Source organism: Peromyscus eremicus, chromosome 3 (genome assembly GCF_949786415.1).
Source record: "Peromyscus eremicus chromosome 3, PerEre_H2_v1, whole genome shotgun sequence".
Classification (NCBI taxonomy): Eukaryota; Metazoa; Chordata; class Mammalia; order Rodentia; family Cricetidae; genus Peromyscus; species Peromyscus eremicus.
In genome coordinates this window covers 4,761,517-4,781,456 of record NC_081418.1, presented here as the reverse complement: position 1 = coordinate 4,781,456, position 19,940 = coordinate 4,761,517, and the positions used below count along the sequence as shown (strand labels likewise).

At 37.1% G+C, this 19,940-nt stretch overlaps 1 protein-coding gene across 1 annotated transcript in view; it reads left to right on the top strand.

Moving 5' to 3' along the window:
- LOC131905588 (uncharacterized) overlaps positions 1-18,125 on the top strand; it is a 28,217-nt gene extending 10,092 nt beyond the window's left edge. Inside the window, exon 3 of the mRNA XM_059256448.1 lies at positions 17,677-18,125. Coding sequence (XP_059112431.1) covers positions 17,677-17,717 — 41 coding nt within the window. The 3' untranslated portion in view covers positions 17,718-18,125. The remainder of the gene's footprint in view (positions 1-17,676) is intronic.
- Positions 18,126-19,940: the final 1,815 nt, after the last annotated feature.

Genomic DNA, 19,940 nt, shown 5'->3' with positions numbered 1-19,940 from the left:
TAATTTTAATTGGTTTAAATGTTTCAGAGATAAATAGGAGATTTGTATCCAATAATATAAATATGTAGCATATTGAAAATTTAAAGATATAATTATTTTAAATAAATGAAATTATGCCAAATTTCTATATTTTATCCCAAAAATATTAGCCCTTAAATTTTAAAACAAAAGAAAAACTTTAGCCGGGCGGTGGTGGCGCACGCCTTTAATCCCAGCACTCGGGAGGCAGAGCCAGGCGGATCTCTGTGAGTTCGAGGCCAGCCTGGACTACCAAGTGAGTTCCAGGAAAGGCGCAAAAGCTACACAGAGAAACCCTGTCTCGAAAAACCAAAAAAAAAAAAAAAAAAAAAAAAACTTTAATTATCAGGGATGCTAAAATTTTTTGCCATGAAAAAAAGGCAATGCTACTTTATCTTACATTAGTATTTTAAATGTGAAACCATTTCCTTGTGGGAAATTAATTTACTGTTTATGAACTTGTTACAGTGTACCTACTGGAGATTAATTATTAAAATGTACACAATTAGTAACATCTTTGGCAATTCCTTCAGTCACCATAATAGAACAAGAAACTGTCATTTTGAATTTTCTCACAAATCTCCTTTCTCTATTTCCAAACTTAAGCATAAACATTGGATACATTAAAGTGATGCCATTATGTTTTAATACAAGTACATTGTGCAATGTTTAAATCAGGTTAGATACATCTGTATATTCAAAAATATTATTGTAGTGTAAACTTTATACTTTCTTGAGGCCTTTTGAAATGTGCAGTGCATTGTTGTCTCTTCTCTTCACATCCACATGGTGGCACACCACACACCTTGCTCCTATCCAGCTCCAATATAGTAACTATGAACCAACCTTGACATTTACTTGAAGCATCTCCATCCTCTTGTGTTGAAAGCATCATGATACCCTTTATTCTTATGAACATTGACTCTCTTAGTACTGATCACAGAGGCAGTTTGCTTGAACTGAATACCATTTCAATTTCAGCTTAGCCACAAAATTATTAAAGGAGTTGGTTGTCTACAGAATACACTTCCTGGAGTTGGTTGTCTACAGAATACACTTCCTGGAGTTGGTTGTCTATAGAATACACTTCCTTGAGTTGGATGTCTATAGAATACACTTCCTTGAGTTGGTTGTCTATAGAATACACTTCCTTGAGTTGGATGTCTATAGAATACACTTCCTGGAGTTGGATGTCTATAGAATACACTTCTTTGAGTTGGTTGTCTATAGAATACACTTTCTTGAGTTGGATGTCTATAGAATACACTTGCTTTTTTGCTTCCTCCCATGATCTTTTTTTTTTTTTAAGATTTTATTTATTTATTATGTATACAGTGTTCTGTCTGCACATATCCCTGCAGGCCAGAAGAGGGCGCCAGATCTCATTACAGATGGTTGTGAGCCACCATGTGGTTGCTGGGAATTGAACTCAGGACCTTTGGAAGAGCAAGCAGTGCTCTTAACCTCTGAGCCATCTCTCCAGCCCCCTCCTCCCATGATCTTGCTGGTAGGATGTCAGTTTTATTCAAGAGTATACATGTACATGCTCATGTGCCGATTGGTGCTTTCATATAAGATTGTCTTCAGCTTAAGGGAATGAATATCAACTAGTCTAATCCAGACAAGGCACTTCCATCGTTTCACCAGTTATTGGCTTAGGAAATGGCTTGTAATCCAGTTCTAAGTAATGAGAAGTAAGATGAATTCCTTTAGGGGACTTTCTGAGAAATTTCTTACTTCTTAAAATAAGATAATAGAAAAAATACTATTCTCCCCTCTGACTGAAAGTTCTTGCACAAGGAAGTTGGGCCAGACGCAGCTGCCAGCAATCCTGTGATCATGAAGAGCTCTTGGTAGAAAATGGGAAGACTACAGAGCAGAACAGTGAAACTATGCTAGCTCTTGGATGTACTTTGGGAATAAGGAACCAATAACTCAACCTCTCTCAGAACCAATTCTGATATTACAAAGCACAAGATGTTTATGGCATTTAGCTTGAGTTTTCTACTACCTGTAGGCCAAATCATGCTAGTTTATATTAATATAAAATATATATTTAATTCCAAGCTTCATTTTGGGAGGTAAGCACAGTTGATGATTTTTCAAAACCAGAACTTTGGAAAATACATCAAAATGCATTTTGTCACTTTATCAGCTCAGCCAAATTCTGGGTATTTCTCCATTACCTCACTCAATTCTGTTTCTGTTTTAAACCTAAGAAACTTCATCATCTTGAAATAAAAACGAGGAATACAAATTTGTTTTAACCTTATCTGAAATGGAACATATTCAAGAAAGTAAATCAGCTACAAAAATATACCAATAATGCATGCCAAATCCGACTTGAGATATTTTCGAATTATATAACTGTTTACAAGTGTATGGGCCATTGATCCGGGAATGTATATACTTATAAACTGACTCATCAAAATGTTCGAACTCCATGTATTTAGGACTAGAATTCATTTCCTGAATATTCACAAACTGTTATTGGTAGCCTACTTTTTGGCAGGCACCAAGCTAGAGACTATAGATAGATTAATAAAAACATAATTAAGACAGCTGTACACTTGAGGTATTCAATCTGTGGCACATGTTGTGTGACTTGAGTTCAAAGCTATCAAGAAAAGAGTTGTTCATCTTGTAAAGGTGTCTTTCACAATATTATCAGAACAATAGTTGAAAAAATAGCTTGTGTTTGAGAAGAAAATAGACCAGGAATCCTTAATACTCAGCATCATGGACACAGTTTGAGTAGTGCCAATCTTTGTTCATAGGTATGTCCTTAGGCTTCTGTGTCAGGAACCATGCTAGTGATGCCACGAAGGCTCATGAGTCTTGATCACATTGGAAGCACTTCATATTGTATTGTAGTATGATAGTTAAGAGTACACAGTTCTAAAGCAAGAAGGTTTGGGTCTCAGTTATAGCAATGCCCTGTACTAGATGTGAATCTAAAATCTATGATGTGCATGTCTACCTCAGCTCCTCAGTTTTCAAAATTCATAGTTCTATAATATTTGTAGGAATGTTAAAAAGATGGTATGTTATGATGCACATAATACACTTAGAATATAACATGAGCTTAATAACTGATTGTTACTATATAGCATTTGTATTATACATTAATATTTGATTTAGTTAATATTTACTATAAATAATAATATTCAATCCAATATATTTTCTAAAAGATATATGTGAGCCAAAGGGTACCTGCTATCTATTAGCTGTCAAGCAATGTTCATTGAGCAAGGAATACTGAGTAAGTAATCTTATGAGAAAGATAGAAAACGCTTTCAGAAAAAAAAATTGGAAACTGTTCAGATTCAAGCATTCATGTGTTGTGACAAGAGTTTCCAATTATCAAACTCTAGAATTTAATGTAGAAAGTAATGAGAAAGGAGCTTGCACAATGAGAAGTGGGCCATGCCACTATAATAAGTGCATGCTAATTCACTAGCAATTGTTATTAATAACAAACATTTATGAAATATTTCCTATATGTTAGACAGGGTTCAAGGAACTTTGAATACATGTTTTTTTTTCATTTTGCAAATGGTTCTATAAAGTAGACATTGTCATTCCAAGTGTGGAACCACAGTTCAAAAAAGGCCCCACAACAGCAGTACTCTAAAGCAAATCTAAGGCAGCTTACACACTGTTGGAAATGCTTTCAGGACAGACTTAGTGGAGTCAGTTTGTTCAGTAATTTTTCAGGGAGTGGAGGTGTCAGCAACATTTTGTGAGACAAATTAGGAAGTGAAAAGACATAGTTAAAAGAGATTTAAGATAAAGATACAGCAACTTAAGAGATTCGTGGTTGTCAAAAGGAAAAGGTTTTAGGCCTTCAGCCACAGTAATGATGGTAGGATAGACACAGAAAATAGAGTTTTCCTATACTTTCTGGTTTCTGGTTGCTAATTTTGTTAAGATATAAACGGGAATCAAACAGTTGCCAGAAGTAGAAGGCAGGGTCATCATTTGGAGTATATTTAATTTGAGATGCCTGGAAATCATCTAACTCAGCCCTAAATACAAAAAGTGTTCAGAACTTACTGTATAGAAGCTTAGGGAATGTGTCATTATTTAACAAAAGCATTACAGAAAAACAACGAAGAGACACTGTGATATCTGAGTTTGAGGACAAGCCCTGAGCTTCCACCCAGTAAAGCAAGTCTGTAAATTAGACCAGTGTTGCTGTATTGTTCTCACCACTGACAGATGCTGCCAAGAGGTCCAGAAAGAGAAACCGGGAAGGTTTCCATTGCTTTTGGCAAACATAGAGGTCACCTTCATTCTGTACTATTTCAGTGGAGTAGATGTTACAAACACCCAGATGTACCAAAGAATAATTACTGGAACAAAGAAAAATTCAAATACTCATCCAATAAGCATGTTGGGTAGTTAAAGTGAAATGGACAGAGCCCGAAGGGATGAGTGAAGTGGTGTGTGTGTGTGTGTGTGTGTGTGTGTGTGTGTGTGTGTGTGTGTGTGTGTTAGAGCCCTAAGGAATAGTGCCTTATTGAGGTGTGTGTGATAGTGTCCTAAGGGACAGGTACTTTGTTAATGTGTGTGTGTTAGAGTCTTGAGAAATGAGTGCTTTGTTGAGGTATGTGTGAATCCTAAGGGATGGATGCTTTGTTAATTGTGTGTGTTAGAGCCTTAAAGAATGGGTACTTCGTTGAAGTATGTGTGTTAAAGCCCTAGGGGGCGAGTACTTTGTTGAGGGGTGTGTGTGTGTGTGTGTGTGTGTGTGTGTGTGTGTGTGTGTGTGTGTTTTAGAGCCCTAAGGGCTGGGTACTTTATTGAAATATTCATGAGCCCTAAGGGATGGATACTTTGTTGAGGTATGTATAAGCCCTAACAGGTGGGTAGTTTGTTGGAGTGTTTGTGAGCCCTAAGAGATGGGTACTTTGCTGAGGTGTGTGTGTTAGAGCACTAAGGGATGGATGCTTTGTTGGAATGTGTGAGCCCTAAGGGATGGATGATTCTTTGGGGTGTGTGTGGGGGTGTTTGTGCTCTATGATGGAAGAGATTTGAGCTTTGATTTCTTTATTTGTTCCAGAAATGCACATTATCCCATCTACATAATATTTTCTAGCAAATTAAAATCCTTTGACTGATTCATTTAACAAAATAATTGCTATTTTTTTCCTTTGTGTATCATGATAAAGCTAGGGCTGTCATTTAATCAACCTTAAGGATCAGATCTTATTTTCCAAGAATCCAGAGTAGCGAGAAACCAATGGGGTTTACCTTAAAACATTCCGTTTATTGTGATGGTACAGAAATAAATATACTGCTTTTGGAACAGCTAAGAGGAAAAGAAAGGATCTAAAGGAGATAATATACAGTACAGATCTTAGAAACAAAAGACTTAACCAGGTGTCATTCCTAAATCACTGTCATCGTTTCCTTGGGCATATCATAACTTTTTCTAAGTATATGTTTCCTCCTACCCTTTTGAGCTGTATTAGTGAACTTTTTATCATGTGACAAAATTAATTAGATAAACAAGTGATTTTGAATCAGAGTTTCAGACATTTCAGCTTGTGGTGGACTGGGTCTATTGCTTTGGGCCTGAGCTGTGGTTGCAAACTTTTGGTGGATAAAGCTGTTCACTACATGACAGCAGGGAAGCAAAGGGCAGGTGAGTGTTAGTGTTTGTATATCAGACCCTTCAAGGGCATGCTCCTAGTGACTTTACCCAACTAGGCTTCACTATCTACTAGCCAGTTCACCCACGCACTTACCAGGGGTCAGGAAATTAACACCTTCAAGATCTGAGCATCCCAGTAGCTTCAGTAGAAACACTGGCTGAGAAGCCAGCATGCACACATGGCCATTTCTGCAGAGTGCTTTAGAACCAAACCAAAAGGAGAGTGGCTATTAGAAACAAAATTTGCAATGCAGGTGGAAATGTTTCGTAAAACCTTCGAGTGTAGTTCAAGTGGGAAAGTGATATTGAGAGAGAGAAGATGGGGACTGGAGGGTTGCTCACAGTATAAGAGATTTTGAGATTATCTCTATCTCTTGAGTAAGAGTTCAGGAGAGGCAGAATGGAAAGCAGAAAGAAACCAATGACCAAAGGAAAGTGTCTTAGTTACTATTGCTGTGAACAGTCACCATGGCTAAGACAACTTATAAATAAAGAGTTTAGTTGGGGCTTGCTTACAGTTTCAGAGGGTGAGACCATGTCCATCAAGATTCGGGCCACGACAGCAGGCAGGAGGCATGGCACTGGAGAATTAGCCAAGAGCTTACAAAAACTTCAAGCATGAGGCAGAGAGAGATAGAGAACTATTAGAACAGTGTGAGTTTTTGAATCCTCAAAGCCCACTCCTAATGATACACCTTCTCCAACAAGACCATGCTGTGGTGGTATTGTGTTCCCCAAAATATTGTGCACCCTAATAAACTTATCTGGGGTAAGAGAACAGAACAGCCACTAGAAACAGAGGCTAGAAAATGGTGGCACTCACACCTTTAATCCTAGCCTTCTGGAGGCATGGATCTCTGTGAGTTCAAGGCCACAATGGAAATAGCCAGGCATGGTGACTCACTCCTTTAATCCCAGGAAGTGAGCATTTAATTCCAGGGAGTGATGGCAGAAAGCAGAAAGGTATATAAGGCGTGAAGACCAGAAACTAGAAGCTTTTAGCTGGTTTAAGCTTTCAGGCTTTCGAGAAGCAGTTCAGCTGAGATCCATTTGGATAAGGACACAGAGGCTTCCAGTCTGAGGAAACAGGATCAGCTGAGGAAATGGCAAGGTGAGATGGCTGTGGCTTGTTCTGCTTCTCTGATCTTCTAGCATTCACCCCCATACCAGGCCCTGGGTTTGTTTTTATTAATAAGAACTTTTAAGATTCCTGCTACACCATACCTCCTAATCCTTCCACACAGTTCCACCAATTGTGAACCAAACATTCAAATATATGAGGGCCATTACTATTTAAACCATTACAGTAGGACAGGATGAAAATGATCTTCTATGCAAAAACTAAATGGATACCAGTGAGGGGAGGCATATGGTGCTTGAGTACTTCTAGAGACAACTGAAGATTTTCCAGATAGTTGGAGATATATATCATGAAGGACTTAAAAAAAATGATCTAATGACTTAGATCATTATTCTGTGTTGGAACATATTTCCTAGGGTGGGATACCTTGCTCAGCCTTGACACAGCGGGGAGGGTTTGGTCCTGCCTCAACTTAGTATGCCAGACTTTGTTGGCTCCACAAGGGAGGCCTTACCCTCTCTGAGGAGTGAATGAGGAGTGAGATTGGGGGAGGTGGGGGTGGGAGGTGGAAGAAGGGGAGAGAGAGGGAACTGGATTGGTATGTAAAATGGAAAAAAAAAACTTTTTAAAAATAAATAAATTTTAAAAAATCAGTATTCTGTAAATTGGTAAACACTGTTGTTTGAGAAATATATAAACAAAAGAAAGTCATTTCATTTTCATTTTTCTAGGACTGGGGACACTTGCGGAGCCTGGGGAAAAAAAGGAAATTTTAGTGGCCCACATATTGACAGGAGACAAAGTGGAGAAGGCTGAGTGACTGTTGTCAGGTCTGGGAAGGAAGTGAGACATGAGATTCATTCTGACGGCAGAGTGAATAGGAGTTTATATTCTGCTAAATGAGAGATAATAGACCAACCATAGCATCTCCTATAATCTTAGTGCTAAAGTGAGAGACAGGAGAATCCTGGGGGCTCACTGGTCTAGCCAATAAATAAACTCCAGCCTCAATAAACAATTCTCTCAGAAAACAAACAGAAAAAGTGCCACCACCACCAATAATGGTGCAGAGAGATGTAGAAAAACAATGGATATCAACTTTATTTTCTTCTCTGTTATGTGCACATAGTATCATGTGTATCTACACACAAGCAGATATAAACATAAAAATAAAAAATGCAAAATGACAGTATTAAGGAAGGGGTACGAGGAAGGGCTGAGTCAGATTTAGGCTTATGACTTGCAAATGGCTGTAGAGTAGACGAAGACACACTAACTATAGAGATTAAAATTTGATCCCTATGAAAATTGTTTCAGGCTCTTCTAGAAACAGAAAAATTGTCACATCTGAGAAGTGTAGAGAAAAGTAGCCTGCTGGGGCTGGGAAGATGACTCAGCAGTTAAGAGCACATTCTGCTCTTGCAGAACCCTAGTCAGTTCCCAGTTCCCTTGTTGGGCAGCTCCTAATCCTCTGTAATTCCAGCCCCAGGGGAATCTTATGCCTCAGGCTTCTGCAGCACCTACACTTAAGTGCAGAGACCTAAACACAGGCATACACTTGTATGTACAAAATTAAGTAAATAAATAAAAATTTTAAAGGTATCCCAATTTCAGAGTATTGTGTAAGTAAGTAATGACAATATTTATGAGATTGGTAGAAATCACATTTTACTTTAAATAATTTAGATTAGGCATTAGAAATGGGGATTGTTCATTAAATTAAGTTAAAAGTTATCTAACTGGTATTTTAAGAAGATTTTCTTATTTTACCTTTCTCCACAGGATAACACTTACAGAACAGAGTGTAGAGAAAGTGGTGTCTGGTAGCATACTGTGTGTGAGGGCTTGGCAGATGGCAAGTCTGATGTTCAAACATTGTTGGCCATAAGTCTACAGCTCAGAAATGTATTGAATGTGCAGACACAAGAGTCGAGATTTGTTTTGTACAAAAATAGCAACAGCCATACAAGGAGCTGTGGTCCCCTTAGGAGAACAAAGAGGATAAGATAGCAGCAGTGGACATGTGAGGAATGCTTTTATTAACAGACCATAGAAACAGGCTTATATTAGCATGGTAGATCTGTTGGTTTACTCTAACAGGATAGAAAGATAACAAAAGCCAATCCTCGGACTTAGTCACAAGAGTCCCAATCCAAAGTCAATCAGGGAATCGTAATTCTTCTTTATTTGACTTTTTTTCCGAGACAGGGTTTCTCTGTGTAGTTTTGGTGCCTGTCCTGGATCTCGCTCTTTAAACCAGGCTGGCCTCAAACTCACAGAGATCCACCTGGCTCTGCCTCCAGAGTGCTGGGAATAAAGGTGTGCGCCACCATCTCCTGGCGGATTTTCTTCGTATTTTTAATGAAGGTGAAAGGGGGTATATCCATGATGTTAATAATAATGATAATGCTAATAATAATAATAACAATAATAAACCAGTGTTCTTAAGTTGTGCTCTTAATTTGTATAATATTTCATAGTTAGCATACATATAGATATTAATTTGTCACTATATATAGCTCTATTTCTATTTTACTAGAACATTAGTAAAATCAAATAGCAGAAATTCTATACTTATTCATGCTGTCTGTATCTGTCTTTTTACCTTTAATTAGAAGGTTACAGAAGTTAGACAAGTCTCAATTTTCTTTTTTTTTTTTTTTTTTTCCGGTTTTTCGAGGCAGAGTTTCTCTGTGTAGTTTTGCGCCTTTCCTGGAACTCACTTGGTAGCCCAGGCTGGCCTCGAACTCACAGAGATCCGCCTGGCTCTGCCTCCCGAGTGCTGGGATTAAAGGCGTGCACCACCACCGCCCGGCACCGAGTCTCAATTTTCATTCTATGAGGGTCAATTTTAAGATGTTTCTCTTGGACCATGGCTGTGATGTTCTAGGCTATTTTTAGAGAAAACTCTAAAATGCAAATGTTCTCTAAGTTGCACGAAAGTTGGTTATTGAGATATTTGTAATGAATCACTTTTCTCTAACATGTAACATAATTCAAAGTTCTTTGTAGAAATTGCTAGAATATTCATCAGTTTGCAAGTTCAACTAGGTCTCAACAGACTCAATAGCATGTCATGTACTTGGGTGATGGAAAAATTCAACTAAAACCTTCTTGTAGGTAGTTTCTGTAGTTCCAGATCCCAGGAATAATGTATGGAATATTTTGAACTGTATCAGTTATAGAAATGTGGTTCAATTATCTTTTCTAGGATGACATATAAGAATTGCAATTAGCCAAGCAGTGGTGGTACATGCCTTTAATCCCAGCGCTTGGGAGGCAGAGGCCTGTGGATGTCTGCAAGTTTGAGGCCAGCCTGGTCAATAGAGCAAGTTCAAGGCCAGACTCGAAAAGCTATACAGAGAAACCCTCACTCAGAAAAACAAAACAAAAAAGAATTGCATCTAGATTCTCCTGAGACTTAATATGCCACAAAGTACCTATTTATTTTAATTTAGTATAACAAAGTAATTACCAATGAAGGAGTTGAGACATGTCACTTGGAATGGAACAGGAACACATCCAGAGAATGGCAGCATCTGAGTCATAGCCATTTTACTATTCTCCACAGTGATTTCTGAAAATATGACAATAATTTATAATCATCTGCTGAGTGAATGAAAGACATGTCTCCCTTCCCTTTGATACTAATTTTACTTGAATCATAGTGTGCTATCCAGGGGTCTCCAGTAGAATAGAAACAATTAAAGGGGTAATTGGAATCATAAGGAATTGAGTAAAATGTTTAGGGAGGCTGACTAGGTCCAAATTGTACAGAGGGAGTATATGATACAGAACATAGTAGAGCTGGTGGTATATTCCAGTCCAAAGCTAACAGACTAGGCTACCAATAAAAGCAGGAGTCCCAGTCCAAAGTCAGTCAGGGAATTGTAATTCTCCTTTACTAAGAAGGGTGGTCAAACTTTTATTCTACTAAAGACTTAACCTGGTTGGATGAGGCCCACTCTCTTCAGAAAGGGTCGTTTGCTTCGCTGGATACACTGATTTAATGAAATCCTACCCAACCCCACTTCAAAAGCTATGCCTAGCCTACGCTTGACTAAATATTTTGGTACACTTTGGGCCAGTCAGGTTGAAACACAAAATTATCCAACATATATGTTAAGAACTGTACAATTAACAGATATTGTAAATATACCTATTTTAGCTTGAGTATATTTTAGAAATACTTTAAAACGTTTGAAATATTACAGCTTGCTATAATGTACTCTGGAAGATGTTTGGCAGCATGAGCACTGCTTAGATCATCCATGATAAAACTTACTTTGCACAAAATATTTGTTTTCTCCAAAATAAGGCATAAGTGATGCCCAGTTTGTTCTGAACGGAAATGAATTTTCATTCATAATTCATCTAAATGAACATTTCCCCATTTGAGTGTCCTATTCATTATTACACTGATGCTTTTGTGAATAGGCGTCTGGTTGTGTCTAATTTATATGTTGTATGTTAAATCGCTTAACAATGTGATGCCTCTGCCTGCTGTGTCTCAAATAGTATGAGCCCCTTATAAGACAGGTTGCTGAGATCTTATAATTATCTACCACCTTTTATGCAGCTTGGCTGCTGAGGACAGAGGCAGAGCTCCAGGTCAGCAGCAGCTCAGCATTTGTTCTTGCTCCAGAGAGGAAGTTTTGTTCCTGATGACAATCATGTCAGCCTTTTTAGAGAACTGCTTTATTTGACAATGTAGAGGTGGCAATATTGACTAGGTCATAGTAAAAAAAAAAGATAATCATTTGCTGTTCCTTTCAAAGTACTGAATTTTTTGTGTTGTGATAAGAATTATATACTACAGCCTTCTATGGCCTGGTACTTGTTATTATACTTCAGATTTACCTCAAACTCATGGCCTCCTGTCTCAGCCTTCAAAGAGCAGAGATTGCAAGGGTGCCTCTCCGTGCCCCTCTTTCATTTTTTTAATTTTCAAAATTAAAAAATAATTGTCATTCAGTTAGTAAATGAATAGTATATATTATAGAATGAATATTGCCTTTTCTAGTTTTTATTACACTGATGCTTTCATGTACTGAGTGGAACTGAAAGTGAACTAATATATTCCTTTTTTAAAAACATGTTCTTTATCTATCATCTATATATCTACCTACCTATCTACCTTATCTATCTATCTATCTATCTATCTATCTATCTATCTATCTATCTATCTATCTATGCATACCTGTCCATATGAACACCACGTGAATGTCTTATCTACAGAGGCCAGAAAAGGTTGTCAGATTTCCTGGAACTGGAGTTGGAGGTAATTGTGAGCTATCTGATGTCAGTGCTGGAAGCCTAACCTGGATCTAATGTAAGAGCAGCACGTACTCTTAACTGCTGAGCCATCTTCTGAGCCCTTATAGTCTTCTTATTATTTATTTAATTAGTTATGTAACATTCTCTGAAGTTATAACATTAAACTTGGAATCTCTGATTTATACTTGTGTTGTAAATACTGTGACTTCACTTGGGGACAAGTAATAAAAATAATAAGAGTAACAGCTAATTTGGGTTGATCACAGTTGTACAAAGGGTGAGACAAGTGATATTTTCTCTCACCTCCTGACTCAAGTCTATCCTCCCAGCTGCCACTGGTCCATTTCTGAACATCATCTACAGGGTTATAATGACTTGTCACCTTCATCTATTGGCATAGTCTCATTGACCCTTAGAAATAAGAATGTAGTCTGATCCAAAGGTCAGTGTGGATGTTTTGTCCAGCTGAAGGGCTCTCTCATCTCCTGAGCTCATTCTTCATCAGGAACTCTAGGACCTGTAACCAGAGCAGTGACTCTGTCCTGTTTCTTTGCTTTGTTTCCTCCATCTCCCTCTAATCCTACACACATTCTCTTTCAAGAACAGGACAAAGAAGAAATAAGAACAGGAATGAAGGTGCAAAGCCTGTTTCTCCAGTTCTTTCAAAGTTGTACATAAATCCTCTGTTGAGTCAGGTGTCCATAGATAGTCTGTGTTATAGGTCTGTCTGTGTATTCTTTAAAGAAATTGCACCATTTTCATGACTTTCCATATGCCACACTTTGTATACCAGAGCATTTCCTGACAGGAGCAATAGACTCGCAGTTCAATTACTTACCATTCCACTATCAGCTCCTGCCCACAGCACACCACCATGCTCTTTCCTTTGCAGTCCATGTGGCCCAGCAGGCAGCCTTCTTGAGCAGCACTATTCACATGATGCATCTGATTCATCATGGGGAATCTCATAAATCCTTGACCATAGGACATTCCTATTGGAATGTCTCACATCCATTTAACCTATTTGTCAGGGACAGTGTTGCCCAGATTCCCACTCTCAGAATTATTCCAGCAAGAGGTAGACATAGAGTGCTGTCTCTATGAATGCTTCCAATAATTTTGGGAAAAAGTTTCAGATTCTTCTGCTTAATTTGTAGATATCAGCATTAGACAACTATAACTGTTTTAAAAATTCAGCAGAGAAAGAGTTTGAGAGTGGCCAGGGTAAATGCCCACACACTTTTCAACACCACAGCTTTTCTTCTTAAGGCGACACTTTCCTGTCTATTAAGACTCTTTTTGAGGTCTTCTTTCCAATAATCCCTTTTCAAATATTTAGTCTTCCCCTATATGCTGTTGGAAGTGATGAGCTGAGAACTGGCTTTATCAGTAATTTTCCATTGCCATCAGCCTTGAAGCCTTAGCTGCATTCCAGGAAACAAGAAAAGTCTCACTTCACATCTAATTATACCCATTTAAGGTTCACATTAATCCTGCGAGGAAAGCATTCTAATCATTTCAGTTAAACATCAGGAAACAGAAGCAAAAAGAGTCTCATAACTTTCCCAAGGTCATGCAGCTTGCCCAAGGTTACTTACTATGAAGTAGTTGCCTGACTTCAAGCTCTTATCTGCTTTGCTAAATTGCCCAAGTGTAACTGTTAGAGCCTAGAGGATTAATGAGCCAATCCCTAGACAGGTACCTCAAGCTGCTAAGTAGACAAAGTATCTAAATGTTACTGTTCTTGTTCCATTTCACTTTTCAGAGCTCCAAATTTTGTGATAGAAATGTCTTCTCTTCTCCCCTTCTACCTGTCTTAGAATGATTCAAACACTTGGAGATTGATTGGTAATTTCAGACTGAAACCATGAGCATTTTAGAAGGTTGTGCTATTCCTTATTTGACTGGCCCAACATTGCATGCTATTGTAGTATGGAAACTGTAAAAGTGGTAAAATGGGACTCTACTAAATAGTAAGGGAAATACTCATTGCAAGAAGCAAAGAATTGAAAGATCTTCTAACAGTGCCTTTATGCTTTCTGAATTTTATAGATATACTATTTGTACTTATAATCTTATTATATCATTAGTTTATATGAATATTTCTCATAAATCAAACACTTGCTTGTCCTCTTCTCATTAGAGATAGTTAGTTTTGCTGCTACGTTTGACGTAAATCTGGTATATAGGGTGTGCTTCTAAGTAGCACACATATTATAAATATTGCATTATTAAATATATCTTCTTGTAAACTGTAAATATAGGGATTTGGCAGCAAAGACCTGCCTTATCTCAGGTGCTTCGTTCTAGCAGGATCCCACAGAGCTTATATTTAGTATTACTTGAGTTGCATGTTTATTTCATCTTGCCTAGCAGCATCAGCTCTTTCCTTCTGCTGGTTCCAATTATTATGATTATTTCCAGCCTGAGCCAAGTCTGGCAAAAGCAAATATGGAAAAGAAAAGAAAAGAAAAGAACAGGCTTGTTCTCTTAAGCACACATCCAAGCTTATCGGTCTTTATTTAACTGGAAAACCATTCATTAATATTTGGAGTTAGAAACGTGGTATTGAATTTGGTTTTATTTGGCATTGCAGATAAAACCTTAAATGTATACATATCACAGCTTAACACTATTTGACATAATTTGGATGTAGCATACCTTACCCTTGGTCCTTAGAAATTAGAGCATTCTCCTACAATTGCAGATGCTAATGGAAAGATGAATTTGTGTTTTATGAGTTCTCTGAGTTCATTGTTCACATACTGTGTAAAAAATGAGAGATAAGCATATATGTTACTACAGACAGAAGCAATATTTATAGCTCAATATTGAATACACTTTGAGTAATTAGAGATTTTCTCATTTTTAGTATCCAGCATGGGTAGGGCCATCAGCTAAATTCTGCACATAAAGATTGTGAGACTAGCCATGGAGTGGGGCTAAGAGATCTCACCTAAGTTCATTCTGTCCATGATTTTTTTTAAGTATCTTTATGACAAAAGGCAGTTTTTCCTCTATTCCCGGGTGCACAAAGGTTCTGTCTGACAAGATCTTCTAAGGATTTAGGTCATTTGAGTAAATTGGCTCTAAATCCTAGATTCAAAGAGTCCGTAGAAGAGCAAACCAGGAATAAGGGCGTTAACTGAGACGCTCAGTGAAGTCGCCTCCGCTGTTCTTCAACCACGCAGTCCCAATCGCCGCAACCCACCAAGAGTTCTAGGAAGCCTCATTCTGTGACTGTGAAGTAGGGAAAGGACTTAATGCAAAAGATGGGGTGAAAGCAGATTCTTAAACTGTGGGAAATATTTTACAAATTAAACCTGAAAGTCTCCTATTTGGGAAATAAAAATTCATATCAAATATATATTTACTGTCCACAATTAGCCTCGCATACCTTCCTCTTAAAAAATTCATTTTAAATCCATTTTGATTAAAAACAAGATCTGTTTTTCTAAATTTATTAATAGTGTTCATTGAAGGAAATATTTTCATTGGTTAACATTATCCTTTTTTGAGAAGCTTTTAAGTGTATGATAATTTTATTTTACATTGTGCCTCCTATCAAAGTACCATACTTCAACACAATATAGTATTATGTGTCAATTAAAAGCAAAACAATTAGTTAACTTGAAAATATTTAGTTCAATTGCTAAACTTTATATAATTGGGAATTCCTTGACTTTGTATTCACCGAAATTATGTCATCATTGTTACAGGAGTAACATGTGAAAAATAAAGGGTCCCTTGAAAACTTCTGACCGTTTTCCCAACTTTTCTTCTCTTGTTTCCAACTTTCTCAGTTAATCACAAAGCTTCGCTGAAGTTATACAATAGAAAATTTTTGGCAATGTTGTAAATTTTATTAAGAAATAAAGAGATCTGGATGTGGTACCACACAGATTTACATTCAGCATCTGGAGGCAGAGATCTCAGTGAATTTTATGCCAGCCTGGTTTACAGAGAAAGTTCTAGACCAGCTAGATCTACACAATAAAATGTTGCTGAGAAAGAGAGAGAGAAAGAGAGAGAGAAAGAGAGAGAGAGAGAGAGAGAGAGAGAGAGAGAGAGAGAGAGAGAGAGAGAGAGAGAGAGAGAGAGGAGAGGAGAGGAAAGGAGAGGAGAGAGGAGGAAGAGGAGAAAAGAAATGTACAATTGATTTTAATTTATTCACTAGCCAGTGAGGATTATTGTTTGTCATTTAAAGTCAAGATGTGTGTATTAACACTCTAACTCAAACTGAAAAAATTGATTGAAAGTTATTCCACTAAATATTTTAACTAGGGAAATAATTTTAAGAATTAAAAAATTCTCAATATATAAAATTTTATAGGTATATATTTGTTTTAAAAATATTTTATAGGCCCAGCAAGCTTATTGAATATATAAGCAGATCATATCTCATTTATCAACACAATCTTTTAACATTTTTGTTATAATTGTTATTTAACACATTTTTAATTAAAATATAATCTCACCACTTTCACCTTTCCCTTCCCTCCCTCCATTCCCTCCCCTTCCCCTCCTCCAAACTTCTTACCTGCATCCCACTCTCGGATTGAGATCCTCTTCTTCCTTGATTATCGTTGTTACATGTATGTGTGTATTTATATAGATGTACAGATATATAGGTACACCTTGCTGACCATTTTGTATTGGACATAGTTATATCACAGCTCCTGTGTCTGTGGCTGAGGGAAATGGCTGCGTGAAAAGCGATCTGAACATTGGCAATATCAATAGACATTCTAAAGTGGAAGACTCTGACCTCACAGGTCATACCCCCAGTCAAGGAACTACAGGCAACTGATGACTTGATTAGCACCCTGACTGGTTACCAACAATACAAAGTGATCAAACTGTCTCTCATTATTACTCTGTATTTGATAAAGAACGCTTTAAAAGGTTCTATATAATAATATCCAGAGTGCCTAAATATTTAAACTTGGGAGACTACCAACAGCCATATATATATACTTTGTGCAAAGGAAAATGGCTGGTAGACCATTAACTCTACCAAGGTGTCATCCACTACAATCTAACAACAACATATAATACAGATATTTTCAATTACATATGTTTCAACACCTCGTATTTTAAATGTGTTTGATCATTTTGATATCATCAGGTTATGTTACCTGAATATATTACCTAAATGTTATATATTTATATAAATAAATATATATATAAAATGTTGTGATGGTTATTCAGTAGAATCAAACATTTGGGTACCATTATTTATTAATGACATGATAGAAATTGTTATGATAGTGACCATGCAGAAAAATGTCCTTATTACTGGATTGTAACACACTCGAGATTCTTTCAAGCTGGTGTAGCTTTTCCAATTCTGCACATGTAGAAATGCTCATATTTTCTTCTGAAGATATTTATTCACAAATTATAAGCCAGGAAGGCTTCTTTGTCTAACATGTCTAACTTGTGTATATAAACAAGTTCAGATTTGACTTCCAACCTAAAAACTGCCATATTTTCATGTAGTTCTCCTTGGAAGCAGTCCATATTCCTGACTGTTTTCTGGGTGTTGTAGTGTACATGTCCTGCTTCCTCCTTTAAACCACAATAAGCTATTTTCCATCCTGTTTCATTAATCCTTGCCTTCTAATTTATTTTCTTCTAGTGGTTTCACTGATCTCTGCTTCAAATACACTGAAGACTTGAAAATTCATGTCATCTCAACGTGTTTTTCTGACTCCTTCATCTGTTTAATTCTGTCAGCCAGGCCTTGGCAATATTTCTTGTACTTGCCGTGTGTGTGTCTTCTTTGCATTTTAATGCTCCCGGTTCCCCTGCATCTCTGTCTACATGAACCATCACTTCTCATCTGTTTTCCTTCCCAGGCTTCCCCTTGCTGCTCCCATCCAGCTGACTACAAAATTTACACCAAGCCCAATGTTCTTCAGCTGCTCTCAAGTTTATCCTTTCCCAGATAGCCACTAATTGCTTACACTGACAGCCAGAACGTTCCAGACAAAACCAGCTCCATATCATGTGTGTGTTTACTGTCTCTTCTGCACATACACACTGCATCTTAGCTGAGGGAATAAAGATGTATTCTGAATAATATCAGTAACGTGGGCTTTTTCATTCATCTTTTTTTTTTTCTTACGCACTCCAGATTTTCATACTGTTGTTTTTTTCCTTCCGGTTATTGCTCCTACTTCCAAAGCCATCCTTTGCTGTATTAAAAGTCATAATAATTTTGAAAGCCTTATGTGCTCACAGAAGATATCCTCAATAAAATTAATTGAAGAACATGTCTGTTTCAAGACAAGAATGAAGGGTGTATCTCTCAAACTGACAATTTAGAGTTTAGAGTGTATGTGGAGCATTATATTTGAGTCTAGAACATGAGAATATTTGTTTTTAAATATGTCTAAAGTAAAACTCTATTACAATATTTTGAAATATAAAACTTACTGCAGAAACTTTTGGGCATTCAGGCTAAACTTAACTAATTTTTGAAAGATACTTAATAGTGCAAGTATGTAATCTGGTAGAAAGGCAGAGGATACTAGATTTCTTATATTTGCAACTGAAGATATGATTCCTAGCAATGGGGATTCTGTGTAATGTTTTAGGCTGTAGTACAAGAGTACTGTTGTTCCAAAAGACAACTCGAAGAGCAATCTGGTTCAACTAACATATGAAACTTAAACTGATATTCTGCATTTCAGGTCAATTTCATATAGTTTTATCAAAAGACAGACTGTAAATTCACAATATGTTTGAGCAGAACATACACAAACACACACACACACACACACACACACGCACACACACACACACACGCACGCACATGCACATGTCCACACGTACTCATATGCACATTTAATAATTTGTCTGGGAAAGAATAGCCAAACAAATATATAATCATCTCCTCCCAACTTCTCAGGAGAGAGGATAGCTAAGGGCTGTGAGAAAATGAGAACTTTCTAACTTCACAATTATTATCTAAAAGATGAAAATTCACTTTCGGCTTTGACTTTACCTATGGTTATGTATTACAATGATCATCATTTTATGGCTTTATGAATGTATTGGGATCTCTATGATGTAGATGCTAAGGAGAGTGAGAGAAGATGGAAAGGGGGGTGAAGACAAGAACAAGTTCAGTTTGGATCATAAATCTAACCTAATAATCTGTGCATCCATCTTTGGAAACTATTCAGTCAACAAAATTATCTGCATCCCCCATTACTTAAGAAGCTCCGTAGAGAAGCTCTGAGATGGCACACACTGGCAGCACAGCTAAGTCAGGAAAGCAGCAGCACAGCCTGAACTCAAGCACTCATTATAGGAAATCCTGAATCCTCTCCCCACTTGGGATTAAGACAAAGATGCATACTTTTTTGAACAGGGTCCAGTACATTATGTTAATCATAATAACTGAAAAAGAGGTACATGGGAGGGTCTAGGGATAAATGGAAGAGAGAAATGATATAATTATATTACAACCTTAAAAATAAAAAATAAATATAATCTGGATAACTGATGGACTGTCTCTTTAAAGACAGCTTTTCTAAAATGACACAAAGCCTTCATTCAGGTCCCACGGCAGTTTCCCTGCTGCAGCTTTTGTTGCTGTGGGTAAATAATTTGCACATTACTTGCCCCATAGTATGGAAAAGCAAAGGTCACCGAAGCCTTCATACAGACACTTGACATTATTTTCCTCTATGCTTGCTAAGTTGAGTATGTGTGGATGAGCGATGTGATTCAAGCAGGTATTACCAGTCTATAATAAAAGTAGGATACATTCTCAGTCACACACAACTGAGAACACAAGACTCTACTCACACAATAGAAGTTTAATAATAAAAATTATTGATATTCTAATCATAGATAGATAGATAGATAGATAGATAGATAGATAGATAACTT